The sequence below is a fragment of the Sesamum indicum genome, linkage group LG1 (assembly GCF_026168435.1).
Source record: "Sesamum indicum cultivar Baizhima isolate 11 linkage group LG1, ASM2616843v1, whole genome shotgun sequence".
NCBI lineage: Eukaryota > Viridiplantae > Streptophyta > Magnoliopsida > Lamiales > Pedaliaceae > Sesamum > Sesamum indicum.
Genome location: NC_142657.1, coordinates 15,840,673 through 15,866,295, shown reverse-complemented (window position 1 = coordinate 15,866,295; position 25,623 = coordinate 15,840,673). Strand labels below are relative to the sequence as shown.

Sequence of the window (25,623 nt, the reverse complement as noted above, 5' to 3'; positions counted from 1 at the left end):
TCTTGATGCTTTAATCCCTCGCCAATGTGATTTGCTCTTCACCATGTATTTTATGCCTTCCAACTTTTTTGTCAACTCGGTTGTGCTGTAGAAGTTATTTAGAACCAGCAGAAAGCTTCTCCAAGTGCACTAAAAAATAATTGTAAAAGAAAAACTGAACGAGAAACTTATAGACAGAAGATGACTGATGAAGAATGAACTGGAATACATAACATTAGTAAGAGCCGTCATCCAACAACCAATATTACAAAGTTAGAAGCCTAGGAGAGAGTTAACGGGGATGGGCAGACTACACAACTTAAAGTTACGACTAGCAGCTTTGCCCCAAGACCGTTCCTCAACTTGGATTCATGACTACAGAAGCACTAGCGAGTTGACTTCTAGCTAATGAAAGTTAGTCTCCATCTGGTACCGGAAAACGGAGTATCTCCTTGTTTACTAGATCTTATGTACAGCAAATAAATTAGTATTTGAATCCAACAGAATAACTAATCCGCAAGGACCAGTGTAACTCCTGAACCTGAAAAGGAAAACGCATGAACAAAGAAACAATATTTGGTCGAGTTATCCTATGTGATACAAGGTGTTGTAGTGCTTACTTTAGAAATTGTGTTGTCTTCCGTTGTCTTCCCCTATATACCAGACATAGTTGAACAAATCTTCCTTAGATCAAGACTGAAATAGTAGATTGGCTTACAACAAACACAGACACAAAGCAAGAAACACAAAAAACAAACACACGCGAGAGAGAGCCTAACTTACATTGTTCAAAAACCTCTTTTAAATGCATAAGCAACGCATCTGCATCTTCAGCCATTCTTGAGACCCTTTCAGACTCTTTAACTGCTTCAGCTGCCACAAATGATTTATTTTCAGCCTCAGCAATCTTGTCAGCAGCTGTTTTAGCGGCATCTTCCACTGTTTCAGCTGAGATGGTCAACCTAGACTTTTGTAATGGCCTTGAATTAACACCTTTCTGTTTCGGTGTAGGCGTCTTAGTGCCTGATGCAGCAAGTCTGATCTTGTACCGTTTTTGAACCTGTCAAATATTGCAGGACCATGACACATTACTAAATCTAGAAAATACTATCCTGAATTCCTCTAGGGATGGAGGTGGATACTTCTTGGCAATTACACTCCATGTAGGCCTCTTATTAAGTATGGTAACTGTTTGCTGTGTTAATTTGTTGGTTGTGCTAATTGTATTTAAGTTTCACATTCCAACTTGGGGCAATGCAAGTATACAGAACGAAGCACATACAAGCAATTACAAGTTCAACTTACTATTTCATATGGAGTATGTATAATATCCCTGCATATAAACAACAGGACAATTCTGGCACAAATCAAGAGGTGATTGTATAGTTTGGTGCTACAGGGCAATTACCTTACATCTATGATATGTCAAGCAAGTGAATTGATTTTAATTGATGACAGATGCAGTTCAAAACAGAAAATATAACAGGCATTTAATTACATGGCAAACAGTAGAGCATCAAATTTTAGGTTAAAATACAGTAAACTTTAAAGTGAATTAAACCATAACTGGAATCTCTTTGAAGTTCAAAATATAGCTGATATAATCATGCTTGAAAACTTGCTGAAGGCTTAATATTATCTGATTCACGATTGGAAGTTCATATACCTTCTCAAGAGTGCCTTGTAAAACAAGTTTCCTTAGTTTTGAACTCAGTAACCTTCTAAAGCTTTGTTGCACCTCGTACTTTTTCTGTCAAAGATAAGTCTATTGACAGTCAAATGTTGATACACAGTCATGTAACTGGAGAATAGCAATAACAGCCATATGGTTTTGTTGCCTGAATCCAAAAGCGAGGAGAGCAAACCAGATAACAAACAAATTGGCACTTCAGCTAGTAGCTGATCCTTTCGTCAAAAGCCACAGGTACTAGAAGCCATATGCATGTTTGAGAAGTCTTAGCCAGAATACAACTAACTCCAAGCCCAGCATTATGAATCTTTTGTCCTTTCAAGTTTAGGAATGTCCTTTTCAAAGTACAGTTCAAGGGAAACACATCCAATTTTCTAAATAATTTCATTATCCCTAAAATGATACATCATTTTTCATAAGATAAATTTAAAAATATAGTGTACTGTATTTAGAGGGTAGTTCAAGAGCACAGGTAAACTTGGTCTAAAATACATAGATGTATGAAAGAGGGATCGATATGGATCTCCAGAACACTTAAAGAGGTCCTTTCTAGTTTGATGCATCAATTGCTTCTAAATTCCTACCTAATTTTTTTAATTTGCCAGGATTGACTTTAAAAAAAACAGATTGTTAAACTGAACTAGCAACCAAAATGGTGCTGAAGCCACAAATTTAAGCAAATGTTTTCATGCGGCTCCTTCTTACTAAGCAAAGGGAGTATGTAGAGGAGATGAAGAATATCCAGCTGACCTCAATGAACCTCATGATTGCACCAAAATCAGATCCATTGCAGTCCTTGATGGATGAAAGTGCTTCAAGTATCATCGCATTGTATCTGAAATACGATAGAGAGGTGTCAAATCAAATTTCAATAGGGCATCATATGCATATGATTGTAATCAGCAAGACAAAGCTAGCGGAGCAGGTGGTCAACAAGGTTGTGAACCTCCAATAATTCTGCATCATATGTAATAGCAAACCAATAAAAAAGATCAACAACAGAAAGTTGAGCAGATGGACAGACAAAACCTGAAGTGTCAGCAAAAGCAAATGGTTTTTCTGGTCATCTTAGGAGCATTTAATTAAGAACAAAATATTAAAAAGGTATAAGCTGGATCCCAACCAGAGCTCAGTATAACACACACAGCGGGTTTCACAGTCGGTAGTAATATCTGAGAATACATGAGGAAATCACTTAACCATATAAATGCAAAACATACTTTGGGACACTTTTAGCGTTCTGTGGGCCCTGAGAAAGCTTTTCATTAACACTGTCTTTAGAAACGAAAGCAGCAGAAGAAGTTTGAGTTCTGGGTCGCACAGCACTGGCTGCAGTTGCTTTTCCTTTCGGAGTCATAGCATTATCTCCAGAGACTTGTTCATGGTTAGCACCCATATTCCGCCATTTGTCCTGATTAGAAGAATGAAAAGGGACCAATGAATGCGTCAAGCAAGAAATAAGAAGGATATTATATTTGCCCAACCAATTTCTAGCTGGTCACAGGTCTATTACTATTTAATTCAGGCAGTGCCATAGGAAACAGCCCCTTGTCAAAAGTATTCTGTTACATGACCTACAGATCGCATTTTCTTTTTCATAAGCATGCTGTCATCATAGTAGGGGTATCCTTAAGTAGCATAATGACACAGATAGCTCAAGTGACTTGGACAAGAATAATTCAATTTACTAACACCCAAATCTTCTGTATTAGCCCCTTTTGTAAAAAAATTGAATATGAGCATCTAGGATGACTAAATGCAAAGAAAATGTCTGTAATGGAAAATTGCTGAGGGAAATATTAACGGGCAACCCTGACTATATCCATATGAACCAGACAGCGGACGTGTAATTCCTAAATAGATTATTCACCTTTTTTTTTTTTTGTTTCATAACCAAATTCTTCTATTTATTGCCAAGTTATTTCAAATTGTTCTCAAAACAACTTCCTGTAAACTACAACACAAATAACCTACAAAGCTATAATAAAAGATACAGCAAATATATTTCAAAAATCATAGACAAAGGCTACAAAATACATAAAAAAGAGAAGACGATGACATACACTGAGGAAAACTAAATTCACAAATATAGTAAATTCCACGCACCAAATTGAAATTTCACAAAAAAAAGAAAAAGAAAAAAAAAAGAACGAGAGACAAAAAGCAGCTATAAAATCTGAAAATTCTATAACAGTTTCAGATAGAAAGATACAAATTAACTTTCACCTACAGAACAACACTAGCAAAGAAAAGAAAAAAAACAAAGCATACAAATCAAGTGCGTAGAAAATGCGAAACCTTAAGGTCAACATTTGACCGGCTGGCGAGCTTGTCAGCGAACTCTGAATCTACAAGAATATTCTTCCACTTCCCCGGACCGTGCTTCGCCACACCCGCCATCAGCGCCTCCTCCTCCTCAGTCGTCCACTTCAGCTTCTGATTCCCCATTTTACCCCTCCAATTCACAGACAGAACCGAATTAGTCCACCGTGGTACCGGCGGTGGACTGCCAGTCCCAGAGTATCTGAGTTTCTGGCTCCCGCTCCGTGGACCTCAATGCTGGACCCTTTTATACCATATATACTTCTTTTTCTTTTTCCCTTTCCTTATGAGTTATTTAAATGATATAGAATAAATAAATGATTAAAAATTTGAGATTAGTTATTAGGTAGTTTACTTAAATTGATATTTTAGTGGGAATCATTTAATTTTATGTTTATCTGAATGTACAATATAAAGAATAATTTATAATATATTATTTTACCCTTATTTAAATAAAATAATAACAATTATTAATTGTATAAAATGAAAGTTTGCTCTAATTTGAGAAACCCAACGTTTTGCATTGTATAGTGGATGTTGAAAGCTAGGTTGGTTTGCTTTGGTGGAGAGAACAAGAGAGGTTTATGGAAGAAGAGGGGAAAGACATGGCGGGAAAGGCTGGGGTTTCTGCGATTTAGGGAAGAAGATAGGGAGATAACATTAACCCACCTCACCTGTTGCCTGTTGGGTTGGCTAATTCAATCACCCACTTCATATAGTGTCACTAATCTCAATTACGATATTTCTTTTTTATTTTACAATCCCCGCGCTTTCTTATTTTTATAAAAACAATAAAAAAAGTTGTTTAAGTGGTCAGTTGAGGCCATAAGTTTTAATAAAGATGTAGATTTTGAATTTCATTAATATAGATATATTAAATTACATTATCATTCTAATCGTTACTAGTAAATGCATGTGTGCTACACATTTCACAAATGATTTTGAGAAATCAGGGTTAATTATACTTAAATTCTTTTTAATTTTTTTAATTTTTGTTTTTTTAAATTATACCTGCACTCTTCGTTCAACAATTACGCCCATTTCATTAGAATTTGAATGAAAAATATTTACAAAAAAAAATAAACCTCCATTGGGCTAATCATAATTTTTAATCTAACAAAAACGTATTGGCCGCCGTACCAACCGTTAGATTTTCTCTGTAAATATGAAAGGGCATTTTCTCCTTTTTCTTTTAAGAAAAAAAATATTTTCAATTATTATTATTATAACTAATTTTTATTTTGTGGCTGCAAAAACATGAGGGCATTTACTGTACTTTAGCATTTCTCCAGCAAGTAATGGAAAAATTTTCAAGACTTGGATGGTGTATTGTGGTCAAGCTCAACGAGGGTGGATGTAATTTAGCCTGAGACTAGACATACAAAACCCACGATATTTGCAAGAGCCCATGTATGATGCAATCATCTTGCAAGTGCAAGAGAGATCCGAACATCATTACTAAAGAAACTTCTGAAACTCAAATGCACAAATTTCCGGGCAGAAGACTAGTCAAGAATGCAAGGGGAGGTAGGGGATAACGTGCCCAGTGAAACCATTTAGACTCCACAAGTACAGAGTATGCTATGGGAATCAACAATCCTCCAAATCAATATCAGATACCTTTCACTTATTGAATCCACAGCAAGAATTCTAACAAAGCTGGGTTAAATTTCTCCTTTCTCCCTGGAGCATCATCAACTTCAGTTTGAAAAGAAAACAGTTCATTGCTTCATAAGTAGACAAATCAACCAGACAACTGAAAACCAGGGAGGATATCAGATTCGCGGTAACTGATTCTGCTGATCAATGCTCAAATTCAGATTCTGAAAGCTGCAATATGCAAACTGCAGCTGCATGCATATCAGAAACCTTTGTCATGCAATTACATCAGAGCTAAGCTAATTATCCTTGGTCTGTCTACCCAAACCAAAGGTCAGGCACACATAACATGAACCCGTTTGACTGAACTAAACTATATCACAAACTTATCCTCAAACTATAACCCACACGATACTCACATTGTAAGCTCGATTCATATGCACAAAAATGCAAAAAAGAAGTTGGCTCAGGCAACACACAGTGCTCAGGAACATACTAGAGATAACTAAGCAGCATAAAACAGTGGTGCTTATAGATGACAGAAACCACCAGCCAGAAAAGATGAACACAAACACAAGGACAGCAGGAAAGAATTCATCAATTCAACAAAAGGAACACCATTGGAAAGAACAGTAAAAACGACGAACAATTGGAAGTATAATTCTTTAGACAATAATCAAGAATGCCGTGATCAAGGTTTTCCTGAAATTATTGGGAAATCTACGTCTTCCACTAAACTACCTGAGAATTACATTCCACCAGATAACCATGAAGGAGTATTGATATTATATACTAACAGACAGCAAAGCACGAAACTCTCATGCCTACACACTACAAACTCAAGTTTCAGCGCCACAGCAGCTAAACAATCATCAAAATTGCACCTCCAATGATCGAAACATTGTTAATTCATTGACAAATGGATCAGCAGAAAACCAAAGAAAAGCAAAATCAAAATCCAAGAAGTTACTCAAATCGGCACATATCTTTTCAAAACTTGTTTGCCAGTGACCGCAAGCCCCACAAGCACCCCGCCAATCGCCCCCGCCACCGCGGCCGATCTCGGACCCGCCGCCGCCTTATAAAGAGCTCCAGTCCCCAACCCAGCCACCACGCTGTTGATGACGTCATCCGTATCCCTAACAGCAACCATACCGCTCTCGAGTCCCGCGTACATCAACCCGATCACCCCGCACCGGTTACCGATCTGTCGGCCCGTGTGCCCAGACCCGTTGAGGATTCGATTGATTTTCAACTTCAGCGTGTCGGTCGGCTCAATAGACTTCATGCCGGTGGCAAAACCCTTGGCGGCGCCGGCCGTCGCGCCGGCTAGGTAGCCAATCCCTGTATAGTAGGTCAAGTTCTCGCCCCAAGATCGGCGCTGTGCGAGGGATTCCTCCTGGAAGAGGAACTCCGGGGAGGTCGGCAGATTGTACAGAGTTTGTGTGGGAAGATTCAAGTCTTGGTAGGGATTGTAGAGGCGTCGATTCCGGCTATTCTCATCGGTGGCGCTGCTGTGATCCGGAGCTCGAGGTTGGTATGCCATGGCAGATTCCCGGGTTCGGGGTTTGGAGGTGACCCGAAGAAGGAGAGAGAGAGAGAGTGGTGGAGGCTCCGTTAGGTTTCTTGGCTTTTCTGCATCGGGGGGCTTTTTGAATGGAGCAAGAGAAGTTGAGAGATTAAGGCGGTCTAAACGGACCGGTCCGGGTGAATGGGGGTGGGTATTCGCAGGGTTCTAGGGTTTGGGAGTGGCATTTTAAGATCTTTCTGGTTTACTACTTTCTTTGGGGTATTGCTAAGTAGTCCTTAAGTTTTAATTTTATTGCAAAATAGTCCTTTCTAATTTACTCCTGAAAAAGGAATTAAGTTGTTTCAGACCGACATAAGATCAATAACTAAAAGCACATTTCATTTCAACTTTATTTATCAATATAATAAATTAAGTTTAATGCTTTCTTTGGTTGATAATGCTTGAAATTCGATTTAAAATGGGCTCTATTAGTTGAAAGTTGATGCGACATCATCAGGTAGCAATACCCAAAAAACATATGCAATATATATATATATATAAAGAAAGTTGATATTGCGTGATCGTAATGAAGAATATAAAAATGTGAATACTTGATTAAGGGTGTATCCGTTTCCGTATAAAGTATCATATATTACTTGACCAACACTTTAATATTAGGCATAAAAACGGCAATTACTAGTATTGTTACCCTTTTATGGAGCTTTATTGTTCTTTTACCAACATTTTGCCTTCTAAGCATATTGACATCTTCATTTTCTTGGTTATATGCAATACACAAATGAGAACTTATATGTTTAAGGCAATAATAAAATAACCTTTTTGACGTCTCTGAGATGCTCGTGATTGTTCTTTTTTGGTTCTACTTGACAAAAAATGATACTATATAAATGAGGTGGTTTGCATAACAGATACATCTCTCATGCCCGTTAAATCTGCTGGCTTAGGTGGTAAAAAAAGTATGGCAGCTCGTTTTGGAGGGAAAATTGAGGATTCTAGCATATTTGTAGCCTATTCCAGAAAATTCCATCCAATTTTTTTTTATTACATGCATAATGAAGTATATTTTTTTTTCTTAACAAATGCAAGTTTGAGATTAATTTTGTTTTATTAAATTTTATTCTGAAACGTCTTAATATACATATATATATATATATGGTAATGAGCAGTACTTTATATTGATGGTATTTGATATTGTAATTCTCCAAAAGTTTGAGAGCTTTTTAGCGTCTATAGTGCATTTTATGGTATCGCTGGATAATATCCCAATACGCTGCATAGCAACGCCTACCGATATTACTGCCTATACCGCTATTTTGAACTATGTATAGAACTATTAGCTTATACATTGACTGCTGAAAGAAAATGAACATCTAAGTAGTCTTTGAGTGAGAAGCTTGCAAAAACCCACTCATTGACTTCACTTTGATGCTTTATTTCATCATCTGCTTCTGTCCTTTGAAGAATTATCCGAGGCCGAGGTAATCGTGCTGCCATCCTGTCCAGACTCGTTCTTGCTTTGATTTTCCGTTTTTGTTTCAGAGTTGTTCCTCGTGTTCTGTATGAATCATGAGTATACGCTTTTGTGAATGGGTTGAGAGGTTGAAAGAGATATGTAGATGGCTGTTATTGTGAAGATGAAGTTTCTAACTGACCTGACTTGAAGATGAGCTTGCTAGAGAACTTGGACCTTGTAAATGCATGTAGTAAGCTCTCCCTTCTGGTTTGATTTGTGATCCCAGGTCTCTTAGCCGTTCAAGCTCTGGTAGTATCACGGTGTCAAGATCCGGTCGATCCCTCCTCCTCAGTTCACAGCATTTTAAGGCCAGTTTAGCAAAGGACAAAGCCTCCTCAATTGGCCAGTCTTTAATGTTTTGGTCAAGTATCTCTGGGAAGCGCCCTGTTTCTATTGCGCTCTCGACTTGATGTGTTAAGCCCATTGGAGATTTTGCGGTGATAATTTGCAGTAAGAGTATGCCGAATGAGTATATGTCTGATTTTGTGCCCAGCATTCCTGTTTGTTGGTACTCTGGATCAATGTAGCAGAACGTGCCTGCTGCTGCTGTCATGTGGTACTGAGTAACAGAATCGACTACAGATGGCGGGACGAGCCTGGATAGGCCGACGTCACTGATCTTGCTGACAAAGTTCTTGTCCAAGAGAATGTTGGCCGGTTTTAGGTCACGGTGGACGAGTGGCTCCGGTCTAGTATGGTGAAGGAAGTTCAGGGCCGTGGCGATGTCTGCAGCTATTTGGAAACGGGTTGTCCATGGTAACGGTGGAGTGCCATCTTTGCAGAAAAGCCTGTCTTCTAAGCAGCCATTTTCCATGTACTCGTACACGAGGCAACCGTACTCAGGACAAGCTCCTAAGAGGATAACCATATTGGGATGTCTCATCCTGCTCAAAACCTCAACCTGTCAATATTCAGAGTAGAGGAATCAGGAACATTCTTGGACAGGTATGCTAGTGAGATCTTTGTTCTTATAAGTATTGTTACAATGTTAACTGTAAGTACCTCTTGTTGGAACTGCTTCAGGCCTTCTGTTTCTTCTGATTTCAGAACCTTAATGGCGACAGCCGTGTGATCCATGGTAGCTTTATAAACAGGTCCATACCCCCCTTCACCAATCTTGTTTGAACTGGAGAAGTAGTTCGTTGCAACTTCAATTTCTTCAATTGCGTAATGTCTATATCTAACCATACTGTGTGCTAATTCAGTCATCGCCCTCTGCTTCTCTTCCGACTCTTGCTTGAACTTCAACTCCGCACGTTTTCTCTTCTCCGTCTCCAGTTCTGCTATCCGCTGTGCCTTTTGTGCTATTTCAAGTGCAGCCTTACACTTCTGCTTCTCCCTCTCTACGATCGCCAATGCAGCCTCACGAGATTGTTTGGCCTCTTCTATTCTACTCGCCTCTTCTGATTTCCACTGGACTAAGTCTCTTACCTTTTCTTTGGCAGTTTCAGCTTCTTGGCAAGCTGCATTGTACCTCTCTGTGGTCTGCTTCAGCTCTAGTTTCAATCTTCTCAATTCCTCCTCTAACTCCTGGAACAAAAATTCTCGCACTCATGAAAATAGTCAGAAAGACTTGTGTCGTCGCGTGGATCATGAATAAGGTTTCAACTTACCGCTGCTACTGATGAGGTAGAACTCCTAGACGAGTCGGACATTCTGTCCATAAGTTCATAGGAGATGTCAGAGTGGAAACTCTGCATGTCAGAACGTTCACTCGATCCAGGTGAAAAGTCAGGCAGACTTTCCAGCATTCGGGCCCGGAGATTCAGATGGTTAGCAGATTGTTGGAAGGGCGCCATCTTGCCTCCCGGCAGCCGTCTTAGTGGAGTCATGCGCCCAGATTCAAAGTCACCGGCCCCTACATGATCCCCTGAGTTGCTGCTGTTATAGGAAGCAGTCTCAAAGCTAACATTTTCTGATCCCATCGGTGATCGGCTCTTACTCCCGGGCCATTTTCGCCATGGAAGCATGGGAAGCGAATCATTGCTGCTCATTGAGTATGGAGGTGAAATTGTGCTGCTGATAGAAGGCCTTTCGGTTGGGATGATTAGCTGAAAATCTCGGATGTTGTCTCCTGGGTTCGGAGATGAAGTATTCTTGCTGCTTTCTGGTGATCCTCTCTGCCCGTCCGAGGCTGATCTGTCGGAGCCCGTTCTCCAGCTCCCCTGTCTAAAATCAGACACGGAAAATCAAGAAACATAAGCCGTTTAGGCTCATAACATTACAAGACAAGTTATGAAACGTGTGCAGAAACAAAGCCCGTGATTGCTCGAGTTCTCTTATTTGGACAAGATTTTTTTCAGACACAAACTGTACATGTATGTACTCGAGAGCACATAAAACATGGTAAAATTACAATCGATTACTTACACAAGAACTTTTGGAGGGATATCACATGAGAATGAAGTATTGTGGGGCATGGAAGTTGTTGGTGTGATGGGAAAGAGAGGTTCCTTGGCACATTTAATCTTGAGTACTCTTCCCTTGGATACACAAAATACTGAACAAAAATCAGGTGCATGTTTCCCTACAGAGGTTGGAATATCTGTATTCTTAAATGCCCTGAAACAAAAATCAATCAAAAAGAAAAACATAGGTAAATATATAAGGTTTAGAGTTTGTGACATTTAAGGTTTATATTTCCAATAATTAAAATGGAAGTCTGCACTTTCTTTTCATATCCAACCAAGACAATACTTGAACATCATATAAGCCCATAAAATTCTAATGAGGCTTGCGACAAACATATATTGCCACGTACGACGTATGTTTATATATATATACCTTGCTAGAGCGCCTCGGCTTGAGGCCCCAAGGACAATGGTATTGATGCAGTTAGCACTTATAAACTCGCACAACGCGGTTGTGACGTCTACGGCATGCAGAACCACTTCCTTTCCACGAATCTAAAGTCATTATTAATCACGAAAATAAATCAGTTATTCTTTTTCCTTTTTCATCTAAAAAATCCCTTAAAATTAGTAAATTTTTATTTCTATACATGATAAATGTGATGGAGAACTATTTAGTGTGTGTGTCTATATGTGATTGTATAAAGTCACGAAAAATGTTATAACATTTACCCCTTTGCGAGCACAAAATCCACGAAAAGGAAGGAACAACTGTTGCAGTTCAGCTTGATTTAGACTTCGAGCCTCACCATCTTCTGCACCAACAACAACAAATAATGAAAAAAAAAATGCAAATGTATATGTATTTTTTAAAAAGATTGGTCATCTTGTCATGTCATGTCAGAATATATTACAGAACAAGAAATGAATACAGTAACTGTACATATAATATTGATAGAAATACATCGTATAAAGATAGAACAAGAATACCCTACGCGGACGCAAATTTTGTTGTTGGGTGCAAACATATACAAGAATGATTTGCCGGTTGTTCGGCCTCAAATTCTCGACGGCCCACCTGACGGCGAACTGGCTGTTCTTGTCTTTGTCGACGGCAACGACCGTCGAAAGTGCACCTTCTTCCGATGAATATTCCAGCTCGCAATTCGCCATTTCACGTTGTGGTCGTCGTCCTCGTGGTGGTGGCTGATTAATCAGCACTGCCGGGGTAGCTCCGCCATGCAATGCATGCAAGGACGTTGAGCTCCACCCGCAGAGGATTAGTGTAATTGGCGAAATTTGTGAAGTTGTGTGCGAGTTTTGATCAGTTTATTTTCGTTGGTGTGCGTTTTTTGGGCAATATTTTGGGGGTTCAATTCTAGAGGTATTGCATCCCCCACATATTTAGTCATACTTTTTTTGATATTTATGTATATATATATATATATTAAATTTTAATTATCACAAATTAAGAAGTTTCAAGAAACAGTTCTCATTTTTAGTATTTCAAGTTTATTGTTCTATTTCTCCAAATTTTATAAGAGAAATATAGAGAGAAAATAGACTTGGAGAGTAATATTTTATTTCTTGTTTCTTCCTCTTCTTCTTATTTACAAATGATACATGGTGGTCTATTTATAGACCGCTAAAATATTATTACCAATCATACCATTAAAGGTTAAAATTAATTACAAACATTGTGAGAGAATTCAAAAGGTTATACCTAAAAGCATTATGGGAAATATTAAGAGGAGGTACGCATTCATGATCTTCCGGGGTGTACCTCTCTTATTATACACATATACTTCGTTAAAAATCTTGTTTGAAAAAACTAATACGACAGTGGTATAATTTCCCCCTCATTTAGACGGATATCTTTCAAATATTGTCTATCAATATTATGCATGAGTTGTTTGAATATTTTTGTTGGTAATAACTTTATAAATAGATGCCCTAAATTCTAACTTGAACATTTTTGTTTTAACATTAACTTTGCCTTCCACTTGAAACTCCTGAGCGGAGAAAATTTTTGGTGATATGTGTTTGTAACTGTCCCTTTTAAGATATCATTCTTTAATCTGACGATGTAAGTCGTATTATCTTCATATATTATCTTGAGACTTTTTTCAATTGATCTAGCCCACATGACTCATGAACATAATATATCAGTGATCTAAGTTGTATACATTCACAACTAATCTCATAATGTGTAATTAACTCTATATGAAATTTATAGGTGGCTACCAAAATTTATATGGTTGCACGACATGACATAGCAGTTTCACCGTATATGAACAAATATTCATTGAAATATGTGAGTCGAACAAATATTTCGCATTTGAATAATCAACTAGTTGGTTGGTTTTACATCATCATATTGTGCAAAATATAATCCCCTGTCACGTCTTCCATGCAAATAATGTGGAATGTGTTTGACATCATGCAAGTGTCTCTTTGTTGGTGTTGAACTATATTTTTATTTCAAACTCACTTTTTAAGTAATCCGCTACTTGTTAAATCATTTTGATATTCAGGTCATCAACATCTACAACTACGATTACGTATCTTGACCATATCCTCTTTATGAATAAACATGAATTTATTTACTTATTACAACCCTTCCTTTATTAACTATTAACTAAGATTTGTACCATATACAAACTGATTGTTTAAGTTTATATAATACACTTTTCAATTGGATGCAGTAGATGTGACTAGGGGTGGCAATAGGGCAGGTTCGGGTGGACCTAAGATCCGTCCCGTCCCGTCCCGATACAAAATCCGTCAGTGCGGGTCTAACCTAGTAGATCCGAATATATTTTTTAAATTTTTTTACAATATATATATATATAAATTAAAATATCAATTACAAATAAAATTGTTCATTGCCTAACTCAAATATTCAAGTCCAAAAAATAAATTCCCAAGTATAAATAAAATAATTCATAAAAAAACAATTCAAACAATTTATAGCAATTATACATTACTATTTACTAACAACTTCTCCATCTGCGTCCTCATTAAGTATTGTGAGATAATTTTTTAATTGATCAATTGTTGACCTAACAATAAATAAATAATATAATATAGTATTTTATTAGTGTTTATTCTACTAAGATAAAAAAATAATAAAATTTAGATTAAATAATTTTATCGGAGCGAGTAGAGACTCGCCCGGTCTTAACTCTCAGGACACACTACCCACCCCACTTTCAATTTTTTTTCGATAAATGTAATTTTCATAAATAGGAAAAGATATAATTAACAACAATCATGAATCTAATAAATATTTCCTTTGATAGTCCAATTTCCACTCAGTATATTTAAATCGCCTAAGATTTCTCTTGCTTTCATTGAGAGTCGAACTCAAGACCTCCCGCTTACTAAACGGGTGCTCTAACCAACTGAGCTATGAAAGCTCATATATCACTTTTAATTTTAATGGGACGGGTTCTGTCAGGTTCGGGTTCAATTGCTACCCCTAAATGTATATATCACAAATAGTTTATAGTGATAATTTTATAAACAATTCTTGTCACTAATAATTAAATCTATGATGATAAAATTAAAATTAGTGTCACTTATAATATATATTTAGTGATAATTTTTAAATTATTACTTAATATTTTATCATTAATATTACCTTATGCTGCTATGTTGATGGATACTTTTAATCTTTTGATTTATGTGGATGAAAGTGTGTAAATGAACTATAATTATATGTATGCATATATTTATTTCAGTCAACTCATAATGGTCTGGTGGGGTATGACACATTACTATATTGATTGAGAGATGGATGCAGGGAAGTCACCATGTAATTATTGTTTTTCCTTCAAACATGATGAGCAAATGCAAGTGATGCCCCAATGTGATGCAAAATATATTTTTCATAAATTACATTTTGGCCCCTCTATTTTCTTGATAAATTAGCTTGATAGTCCTTTGCATTCTCAAACATGAATAATATCTTTCGTTTCTCATATATATATATATACACACACACATACATATATCAATTTATTTCCACCCTTGAATCTTGAATTATGTGGTGTCTTGATTTACATTAATTACATATGGGCTAAAGTAATTATTTTATTTATAGGTCAAATTATTGTTTGTTTTTTTTTTTTTAGATCTTTTCTTATACAGGTTTCTTGTTTTTTTTAATAATATTTTATATTGTGAAGGACCCAATAATAAAAGGTTGAGGGGGGCTAGAAATTATATTTATACATTAGGTTCAATATATATAAAAAAAATAAAATTACGTATAATTTCCAAAAAGATTTAAAAACTTGCGGACCAATATATATAAATAAATTTTTTCCGCAATTCTTTAAAACATTAAAAAACCAGAACCCCTGAATACCCATCATTGTTTTACATATACATAACACGTTCATATAATATTTATTTAATGATACAGGCAATCTGAATTATATATATATATACATCTCTACACATAAAATATAATATGAATTACTTTGATAAAAGATCCCATCTAGTCGTTTTTCAAGAAACAAATAAATGGAATTTAGTTGCTAATTTTGGTATACTGGTCCCAAGAAAATGGGGAAGAATTGTAATTAGTTGCAACAAGAAAGGTTGGTGTGCCTAATCCATGTGATGAATAGAGGGCGAACATGCAACCATCTACCATTAATCGTACAATTCTTAAAATGTTTGCCAAACTCCATAATTGCTGCACTTTTGATATCAATCATACACATACATACATTAGGTTTTCACAACTATTTATTTTAATATATCTTAATATATTATAAGCTTAGTTTATAATAACTTTTGGAGAGTTAGGAACTTCGACTTTTATTTAAATTGAAGAGAAATTCTTTAATTACACAGAAAAAGTCAAACAAATTCTTCCGATTGAATTTTGCGTTTAATTATTTTTGAGTTTCCTAAATATTCTTTCTATTTATTTTTCTTGTGAGATGTATTAAAAGATTTTATATTTTAAAATGAACTATAAGGTTGAAAGAAATTATATATTACTATGTTTGGGACGAGTTCTATAATTTATATATTAAAATTTTATTTTTTTAAAAATATTTATCCCCAAAATCTGCATGGAATCAAATGAATTTATAATTTCTCAGTAGAAATATATAAAAATTGTGGTCCATGGGGTGCAGTGCATTATAACACACACATGTCCCACTAAGCAATGCTTTGTTGTTAAAATCCTATTGGTACAAGTAACATCCACATTGTGTACATGATTGACTTGCCAAAGTTTCAATTGCAACATGTAGCACGGCACTATAAAGTTTGTACTTAAAGCCAAATAACCCAATCCCACTGGACCACCTAACAATTTCACCCACACCCCCACTCAAAAGAGTTTATCCAAACCACCCCCACCCCAAGAACAAAGATAAAATAAACCATACATATATCATCCAAATCCCCCCCCCCCCCTTGTTTTATGATACTCTTGCACCTATTTATTGTATAAATTGTTTGATTTCAACTCAATAATCAAGAAACATGTTTTTTTCTTTTTTTCTTTTTTTTGAGTATAAGTGAAAAATTATCGCGACTTAAATTGGTTGATCAAGAAACCTATTTTTATGAAGCAAATACTTTTAAATAAGTATAAAAATGACGCAAATCATAAAAGAAAAGGAAACATTGCAGGAAATCATGTAAATTATGTGATAACTATGTATACTTATCATGCCCTTATTACAAGTTCTTGCAAACACAAAACTACTTGGAAGAATGTGTATCTATGGAGCTTCATCTTTCCCCATTTAAATCCAACCATACATGTAATGTAAGATGATTGTTGTCATTCATTTTTCTCTTTTAAGACTTGGTAGCCTTTCCCTTTCGAACAAGGACACGTGGTCTTCTTGAACTCTGTCTCATGAAAAGTCCATGATTCCTTTTCAATATTGTAAGAACAATCCTAAGTCTGATTGTTTTCTTTTTATTATTTAATGCAAATTTCGTTTCTATAATTATTATTTATTTTTTGGTGTAAAGAAGCATTGATTGGAGTTAGATAATCGAATCTACACGTGTCCCATGAAGATGCAATACAATTAGCTAAAGCTTTTCCACAGACTTCTCTTTCTCTTACAAGCTCTGAAACGAAAGGGGTGACAGAAAAAAAAAAAAAAAACCAAAAAAATCTTAATCTTGGGAGGTGGGCATTAATAATACTGAGAATACTTTGAGCCCTTTTCAGTTCTTGGCTTGTTTGTGGTGTTTCAATCTAATTCTTGGTAAGAACCCTTCAATATCTTCTCTTTGATCATCCAATTCCACTGTGAAAAATTGGTTCTTTGATGTTGTAATAATAGTTAGTGATGATCCCTTTTGCTGTGTAAGTTTGGGGTTTGGTGTTGTACCAAGAATTTGTTTTGAGGAATGAATCTTGATTGGAAGTTGTTGTAGAAAAGGGGGATTTTTAGGGGAATTAAGAAACCCATATTTTCAAGAGGCTGAGAAGGGTTGCCTTAGATCCATGAAACCCATACTCCATGTGGCAAAAAAGTTAGCATCTATAAGTGTTTCCATGTGAATCTTGAGGGGGTTGGTTTTCCCTTTTCTCCGAGGTTCTTTCAATGACTTTTCTCTTCTAACAGCAGCTATGGATAAGGGTTTGATTTTGTCCTTTTTCTCCATTCTCCCAAGTATATAAGGGTTGGTGGTGGGGTTGAGATTTGGTATTCTTGGGGGTAATTCTTTTCTAGAAGGAAAGAGTATGGGAAATATTTAGATCCCCTGTTTTAATTTTATTTTTTCTATTTTTGGAAGTGTAAATCCTATATTTGACATCCAGATCTGATTCCCCCAAGATCCCTGTTTCATTTCCAGATGTTTTACTTTCACTGTTGAATCCAGTGTCTTGTATTTCTTGTTGTCTTCAATCTTGTTGTGCTTCTTGTTCCACCTCTTGTTTACTTCTTTTGTCAACTGCTCCGTGGTTGGGGTATTGTCTTTTAGTTGTTGAATTCGTACACTATCGATCCCTTTTTATGCATTGAAGAATCTTCTCCGATGTTTGTTGCTTGAAAGGAACAAAAAGATCGACTTTCCGAGTCTGAATAGATTTACCAACGTTTTGTCTTTATTGCTTTAAAGAACAAGAATGATGGAAGAGATTTCTCCAGCAGTTGCAGTTACACTTAGCTTAGCTAATCCTGTGTGTGAAAATTCTGGGATTTCGAACCACATGGAAATCGCACGTCTCAAACTAGTGACAGAAACGGTGACGTTGCTGTCGGATCCAGCACTGATGTTGGATGATAATTCCAGTTATTGTTGGGATGCCGGTTATAGTTCCATAAGCCATATAAGTAATGAAACCCCTTCAGTGCTGGGGAGAAGCAAAGCTGATCTTCACATACTAAAGACAATAGGGATCACTGAAAACAGTCAGCTAGTTCACGATGTTCAGGAAAGTGAAGAAGATGAGATTCTCTCGGTCGTGGAAGACCCTAGCTTGATAAGTAGCCTGGGATTACTACCCTTAGATCCTACTTCAGATATAAGCGTGCCTCTAGATGCTGCTTCCGAGATCAGTGTGCCAATAGCTGTTGAAATTGAGGGCACTGAAAACGGTCAATTAGTCGCAAAGGTCATCAGTGTGGAGGAAAGAAGTGTGCGACAGAGAGTGTCGGATGATGCAGTGGCAGTATCTAGTAAACCGAATGAAGAAAGTTCCAGTGGACCTACAATAAAAGCATCTGTAATTGCTGTTCAGTTGTCGAGCCAGAAGGAGCAGAGCAAAGGTGGTGTGAAGAGTGTTTATGAATTGGACTGTGTTCCAGTTTGGGGTTCGGTTTCGATCTGCGGGAATAGGCCGGAGATGGAAGATGCTGTTATGACCGCACCTAATTTCATGAGAATTCCTATTAAAATGTTTATTGGCGATCGAGGAATTGATGGGATAAATCAGACTTTAAGTCAACTGACTTCTCATTTTTTCGGGGTTTATGACGGTCATGGTGGATCTCAGGTACGCTGATCTCTGCTCATCAGGGACTAATGTTGACTTGGGTTTTAGTTACACTCGATTGTTAATTAGGTTGAAAATTTATGTATCTTTTCTTTCCTAAATTGATCTTTATTCTCTTAGGAGTCTGATACATTGTTGACGATTAGTTTGTTTTCCACAAGTTAACTCATTATTGCACCACTTGCTTTGTAGGTTGCAAATTACTGTCGGGATCGTGTCCATCAGGCTTTGGTGGAGGAGTTAAACAATTGTAACAATGATATGATGAACGGGATCGCCCGAGACACGAGGCAGGTGCAGTGGGAAAAGGTCTTCACCAGTTGCTTTGCAAAGGTTGACGAAGAAGTCGGGGGGAATGGGAGCACTGGTGCACCCATTGCCTCGGAAACGGTTGGATCGACTGCTGTGGTTGCAGTCGTTTCATCGTCCCACATAATAGTTGGCAACTGTGGAGATTCGCGGGCTGTCCTTTACCGTGGCAAAGAAGCGATCGCATTGTCCATTGATCACAAAGTAAGCTGATCTTTATTACCTTCTCTTGCCCTTGCTCCATCGATCCGCTTCATAGCTCGTCTTAGCAAATAACCTCCTTATTTATATTTCTAATTCGTTCTTTCAGCCAAACCGCGAGGACGAATATGCTAGAATTGAAGCATCTGGAGGAAAGGTCATACAATGGAATGGACACCGTGTTTTTGGCGTTCTTGCAATGTCTAGGTCTATTGGTATGTCTATTCTATTCCCACTATGTCATGTCATTTACTATGTTCATGCACGTGTACAACTGCTACCTGTTATGTTCTTAGCACTGGTTTGTTGGTTGTTATGTTTCTTATCAATGCATTCTACCCATTAATTGCGGCTTCCCTGTCGTGAAAGAAGTTATCTAGTCCGCTTGTGGTTATTCAACCTTACATTTCTTGCTGGTCTGCATCTCAGGTGACAGATACTTGAAGCCATGGATCATCCCAGAGCCAGAGGTCATGTTTGTGCCTCGAGCTAGAGAAGATGAGTGTCTTGTTCTGGCCAGCGATGGCTTGTGGGACGTCATGACAAACGAGGAAGTATGCGAAGTGGCTAGAAAACGGATTCTAATCTGGCACAAAAAGAACGGAACTAACTCGTTAGCAAACAGAGGCCAAGGTGTCGACCCGGCCGCTCAAGCGGCAGCTGAGTACCTCTCCAACCTTGCGATGCAGAGAGGGAGCAAGGATAATATATCCATAATTGTAGTGGACCTGAAAGCTCAGAGGAAGTTCAAGAGCAAGTCTTGATGACGCCCTGTTGACAACTACTGGTTCTGATATAGTTTGATACAGGTATCAAGGAAGCACCTCATTATTACATAACTGGTCCATAAATTTTTCACATGGGCTTGAAGTGTGTATGAGGATTAGCTGTCCTATGATGTAATATAGAAACAAATGAGGAATTACCTGTTGTACTAATTTTGGCTATCCACCATTGCAATTCAAACCTACGTAAATTGGATAATGTTGTATCATGGTAGAATAAGGTGGTGGAATCTAGACCATGTCGCGGGGCATGCTGACGGTGGATCGACGACGCCCTCCCAAGAAGGGTTGTCAGTCGTTGGATCATACATGCCCATTCTCCCAACAAGGGTTGTCAGTCGTTGAATCATACATGCCCATTCTCCCAATAGGGTTTATCAGTCGTTGGATCATACATGCAATGATGACAGTGGGCGGTATTACAAATACAACTTCCTATTTAGATTAACATTTTATGAGTATATTCTCTTTAGATGTGTATTTATAATTTTGCAGAAATTATAAAATGTTTTTCATAATTAAATTCAATATTAGGGAGTGTTAATATAATTTACCACTTCCGTACCTTCTTAGATGAGGTTGCCCCCAAGAATTGGATACTTAGCTTATCGCATTAAACGCAGAAAATAAAACAACAAAGAACATTTAAAAATATTAGATACTTAGCTTATTACATAAAATAATTACTCTACTTTTTAATAGATTAATTGCATTCTGAAGTATCATAAGTACGTAGGAGTAAGATAATAAAATCTTAAAAAAGGGCTAAATGGTACTTTTACATAAAATTAGTTAATTCAAATTGTATCATAATATTTATTTATTTGTAAAAAACATCAATCTATCTTTTCAGAGTCTCCCTTGTTCTGTCTGTTTTCTTTTTAATTCTACTTTGATGTTTTTATTTATTTATATAACTTTCCACTCTTTTACTATCTTTTGACAGTTATTGTTATTTTAGTTTTCATACATTTTTTTATCACAATTTTCTTATATAAATTTAATACTAGCTTATTATTTTGTATGTATTTTTATTAAATAATATTTTTTATAAATATTTTTATTTTAAATAGTATTATAAAATTGACACACACACTCTTCACACTGAATATTTTTAATCTTTTACCACATAATTATAAGTAATTCATGTACTTCAGACATGATAAATTATTATTATATGGATGTTACAACCATGCTCTTAATACAAGATAAAATTTGGGTCACATCAAGAGTCCCATGCAGATATAATAGTCTCTAGAAATTGTAGAGACATATTCAAGGTATTTTCTAAGTTAAATTAATGATGTTATTTTAGATGTTTTTTTATTAGGGTAAATTATATGATATATTATTCTAGTGATGTCCCTATATTTTTGTGATGTGATGCTTGTTCTTGGATGTATTCGTGACATTTTAGGTGCTTTTGTGGAAGGAATGAGAATTGCAAGAAAAGAGCTAAAATGAGGAAAAAAAAAATTCAATAGTAGCGTTGCCAAAATAACCCGTGACCCACGGATTATCAGAAATTGTGAGACAGAAACTGATTTCTCTTTTACGCGTGCCCACAGGATATCAAACATGCAGTAAACGAAAATTGAAGATTCCAAAGTTGAGTGCTGATATGAAACTTGTTGTGGAGTTATTTTGTTTCCTTGTAGAATATTTTGAGAAGTTTGATAAGAATAGAACTAAAAAGTAAAGAAAATAAAGGTCAATGGAATGCATGATTCTTGTCCCTCCTACCATATTGAAGAACTAGCATAAAAGGAAGGAAGGAGGCAAGAGAAAAGTCTCTTTTGGCTGGAGAATTCTGAAGAACACTAGGAGAAGACGAGTGAAAGAGCAAGATCCGGCGCCGAAGTGACAAACCGATCACGCCCAACTTTCGATTCCATGAGTTCTTTATTTTCTCGTTTGTGTGTGATTTAGATAAAGATGAACTAAAAGTAAGGTTTTAGGAAAGCCTAATTCGGACAATGTTCTAAGTATTTTTACCGGATTAAATATATAGCTTTATTTTTCATATCTCTGCAATTTATTGTGCTTGTTCTTATAATTTAAAAGTCTGATCATCTCTTGAATTTAATTAATTATGTTGATGAACTTGAATGGGATTTGTCATAGTGGATAGGGTAATTTGTAGTGTGAATTGAATGATATGTTGACACGCATAGACATGATTTACCGGGTTGCATAGGTTGTTCACTTATCTTAATAAATTATTTTTATGAGTTTTAGATTGGAGTGATCCACTATTTCCTTGGTAACAATAGGTTTGCTATAGCCCGAGAGAGTGAATCAAATCGACATGGAAAGAACCTCAGTATATGAAAACACTTGCATGTTAGATTAATATGCTAGATTTTGCATTCATTGAATCAATTAGGTGGACATATAGCTTTAGCATATTTCTCATTATCGAATATTCTCATTTTTTATAGTCATAATCCATCCATTAATTCTCGGTCATCCAAATAATCGTAGATTAGTCATAGTTTCGATAATTATTTTAGGGAAAAAAAATTTTAGTCCTTTAACTTTGCCATCGATTAATTTTAGTCCTCTAACTTTTGTACAGATCAATTTAAAGTCATTTATTTGCAAAAAGGTATAAATGTCATCCAAATTAGGGTTTTCTTTCCAATTTTCCATCGAATTTGGAGATTTAGGCCGGAAAAATCCAAGTAAGCATTAATGTGGAATTCTTTTTTTACTAATCTGCTTATGTGGCAAAAAATGTGTAATGACATAACTTTAAGGGAAAAGAAAAAGAAAAGAGAACGAAAAGAAAAAGGTCTCAGCAAACGATTTCTCCATATTCCCCCAAACTCCTCTGCCCTAATTTCTCTCTTCTTTCTCCCGATTTCCTTGCGCTTGAGAAGTGGCACTTGGTGCGAAAATGGTGGTGATGCGACTCTTCTCGCAATGGCGAGCCTCCCCCTGATTACGATAAGTTTTTTTTTTCTCCTTTACTCTGAATCGGAATGGCGTGTGTTGCGAGGACCAACAGTGGTTTGTTTAAATTGTTTTGATTTTAGCACAAACCCTTTGCTATAAAGTTTCCATTTTCTATAAATTGTTTTCATTTTAGCATAGTCCTCCTCCACCTTCTTCAATTCTTCAATCTTGGCTTCATATCGGAAATATTTTGCGAGCAATCCAGAGGTTACAATCTTTGCCCGTGCACACATTGGTGGATCTTTTCAAGCAAAAAGTCGACACCCTTCTCTCTATCCAAGCTCACGAAAATGGCAAAAAAATTCAAACAAATGTGCAAGAAAACCGAGCAAGAAAATATACCAAAAAAATTGAAAGAATTACCTTGTAATCTTTGCAAGAATAGAACCTTCTTCCTGGATTGTCATTAGTCGAAGAAGTCCTTACCATTGCTCTCTTTCCACAATAGCAAAAAAGTGTTCCTTTCATGGATGACATGTTGAAGATGGCAAGAGAATGAGATGGCAGCTGCAAAAAAATGATGTTGGCCTAGTTTTCCCCCTTTTTTTGTTAGTTGGGTATTAAGTTTGAAGGGAAAAACTCACATGTTTCCCTCCAAAAATGTCCATGTCAAATGACATGTCATACAATTGTGCCACACAAGACTAAAATCCCCCAAAAAAATTGGCATGTGCAGTGCACATACTATTTTTCGACCACAATTGCCAATTTCGTACACCGGAGGACGATATTTACACATTTCTGCAAATCCATGACTTTAAATTGATAAGTACAAAAGTTAGAGGACTAAAATTAATCGATAGCAAAGTTAAAGGACTAAAATTTTTTTTTTCCCATTATTTTATTTACTTATTATACTACTTGGTAGCTAGCGCACTTACTATTGGCCTACACATATTTTGGCAATCAATTTTCACATTTCACTTATGGGTTTAGATATATAACCCCTGTAGTTGGGTGATTTCTTGATCATTTTGATCAAAATGGATTGTATTTTCTAGGAGTTGTAGAATCAAAAATCTTGAACAGCTCCCTTTGAAACTGTTGCAGATTATAGTCTGGGGAGTTTCTGTAACATAATCCTGCAACGTAGTCTTTCATCTGTCAACTTGTGTTCTTCGTTTATTTGACTTCAGACACAATGAATAGTACAGACTGAGATACTTACACTAGCAGTTTTATCTCTTTGCATCTCAATATAGATTCATGTGGATAAAGTAGCTGGATTATATGTGCAACTGTCGGATGAGTTGGCAAAACAGTGTATCAGAAGTACCAGAAAAGATTACCTTGTTCCAAGAAATGTTCTGCGGAGCATAGGAGTGGAGGTATAACAGATTGGTAACATTTAGCTCGAGATCATGATTAATGTGGTTCACTGGTTCTTGGCGAGATAATTAATAGGCGATAAACGTCTGGTAAGTCGACCACATCTAGTATCCAGATATAGCATAGGATTAAATTACATAAACGTCTTATATCATCTAATCCTCCTAATTCGGCAGTTTTAAGGGGAAATTTATGTATAAAACATGACTACAGGGGTACAAATTAGGTTTCAAGACAAAGGGTGGAAACAGCTTATTCCAATCGAATACATAAAGTTGAAGGTACGCTCAACAGGATTGACTATATATGGCATGTGGCACACAGGTCATGAGGGTCCTGGTTCATGCCTAGCAATGAGCAGGATGAGGGAGCTTGCACTTATCAGGAAGTTGAACGGCGAGGTTTGGGTCAATCCCAAGGGAAGGCAACAGCTTCGAGTTCTTGTAGGTGCAAAGGCAGCGAATATCAGCACGTGCTAAGGCTGAGCAGCACCTCCCAGATGGCGGTGGTGGACGAGGTGGCACCACTGCTGGCTTGCAGGCCATCAGATCCTCTCCTGACATACCACAAACAGTTTGAGCATAGGAGACATGAATACTAATCATTGGCAGCAATATTATTGCCAGGATTGCTACCTTCTGAAACAAAGGTATCTGCATTTTTTCTCTTCTCTGCCTCTACTGACTTTATGTTTTCATTGGTTGAGGGATTATTATGGTGCTTATATAGGAATTCTTGGCAGCGCTGTGAGGCTTGTGACATAATGTTGAGAGCTGATACAGTGTAACTTCTGTCGGTAGTTCTTAGAGTGTTGAGATTTGCGGGTCACAAGAGTGAATTCCTGTATGATCACATTATTTGCAGTTTAGCTTAGGTAAATTGGTTGGAGTATACGTCAGGTTGACTTCAGGTCTTCTCCGTCCAGCTCAAGCCTCAACCACATATATCTTTTTCATGGACCTCATCTCTCGTAAAGTCGAAAAAACTAAATATATATATATAAGGTAAATTACAACGGGCTCCCATGACATTTGTCATAATTATGAATACCCTCTAATTATTT

General features: G+C 36.7%; 5 protein-coding genes and 1 non-coding gene across 9 annotated transcripts; 1 reads left to right on the top strand and 5 right to left on the bottom strand.

Moving 5' to 3' along the window:
• Window positions 1-181: 181 nt before the first annotated feature.
• LOC105163326 (telomere repeat-binding factor 4) lies at window positions 182-4,284 on the bottom strand. Of its 3 annotated transcripts, none has more exons than XR_002287734.2 (7): window positions 3,968-4,282; window positions 2,890-3,080; window positions 2,420-2,504; window positions 1,646-1,729; window positions 763-1,039; window positions 600-675; window positions 182-520 (listed from the first exon to the last, which is right to left on the bottom strand). XR_002287734.2 is itself a non-coding variant. In XM_011081641.3 (7 exons), exons 1-6 carry the CDS (start codon window positions 4,115-4,117, stop codon window positions 601-603), a joined length of 819 nt encoding a protein of 272 aa, XP_011079943.2. In that variant the 5' UTR covers window positions 4,118-4,280; the 3' UTR covers window positions 182-520; window position 600. The 3 variants fall into 3 exon arrangements, 2 of the variants coding, with proteins under 2 accessions (XP_011079943.2, XP_020552192.2); XM_011081641.3 differs by having other exon boundaries at window positions 600-632; window positions 3,968-4,280; XM_020696533.2 differs by lacking the exon at window positions 1,646-1,729 and having other exon boundaries at window positions 600-632; window positions 3,968-4,284.
• Window positions 4,285-6,239: 1,955 nt separating this feature from the next.
• Window positions 6,240-7,321, bottom strand: LOC105163318 (mitochondrial import inner membrane translocase subunit TIM23-1-like). The gene has a single exon (XM_011081628.3). It carries the CDS (start codon window positions 7,134-7,136, stop codon window positions 6,561-6,563), a length of 576 nt encoding a protein of 191 aa, XP_011079930.1. The 5' UTR covers window positions 7,137-7,321; the 3' UTR covers window positions 6,240-6,560.
• A 969-nt stretch (window positions 7,322-8,290) lies between these two features.
• Window positions 8,291-12,315, bottom strand: LOC105163309 (U-box domain-containing protein 35). Its single transcript, XM_020696523.2, has 8 exons — window positions 11,981-12,315; window positions 11,718-11,800; window positions 11,419-11,540; window positions 11,005-11,196; window positions 10,248-10,803; window positions 9,637-10,164; window positions 8,774-9,535; window positions 8,291-8,676 (listed from the first exon to the last, which is right to left on the bottom strand). Exons 1-8 carry the CDS (start codon window positions 12,156-12,158, stop codon window positions 8,560-8,562), a joined length of 2,538 nt encoding a protein of 845 aa, XP_020552182.2. The 5' UTR covers window positions 12,159-12,315; the 3' UTR covers window positions 8,291-8,559.
• A 2,015-nt stretch (window positions 12,316-14,330) lies between these two features.
• Window positions 14,331-14,404, bottom strand: TRNAT-AGU (transfer RNA threonine (anticodon AGU)). The gene has a single exon. It is a non-coding gene; the product is annotated as a tRNA-Thr (tRNA).
• A 2,653-nt stretch (window positions 14,405-17,057) lies between these two features.
• LOC105163292 (protein phosphatase 2C 16) lies at window positions 17,058-20,472 on the top strand. Of its 2 annotated transcripts, none has more exons than XM_088882013.1 (5): window positions 17,058-17,239; window positions 18,102-18,978; window positions 19,171-19,491; window positions 19,598-19,703; window positions 19,918-20,472. In XM_088882013.1, the coding sequence occupies exons 2-5, from the start codon at window positions 18,109-18,111 to the stop codon at window positions 20,250-20,252; spliced, it is 1,632 nt and encodes a 543-aa protein (XP_088738139.1). In that variant the 5' UTR covers window positions 17,058-17,239; window positions 18,102-18,108; the 3' UTR covers window positions 20,253-20,472. The 2 variants fall into 2 exon arrangements, with proteins under 2 accessions (XP_088738139.1, XP_088738137.1); XM_088882011.1 differs by having other exon boundaries at window positions 17,059-17,239; window positions 18,036-18,978.
• Window positions 20,473-24,645: 4,173 nt separating this feature from the next.
• Window positions 24,646-25,335, bottom strand: LOC110012310 (putative lipid-transfer protein DIR1). The gene has a single exon (XM_088881306.1). It carries the CDS (start codon window positions 25,217-25,219, stop codon window positions 24,908-24,910), a length of 312 nt encoding a protein of 103 aa, XP_088737432.1. The 5' UTR covers window positions 25,220-25,335; the 3' UTR covers window positions 24,646-24,907.
• Window positions 25,336-25,623: the final 288 nt, after the last annotated feature.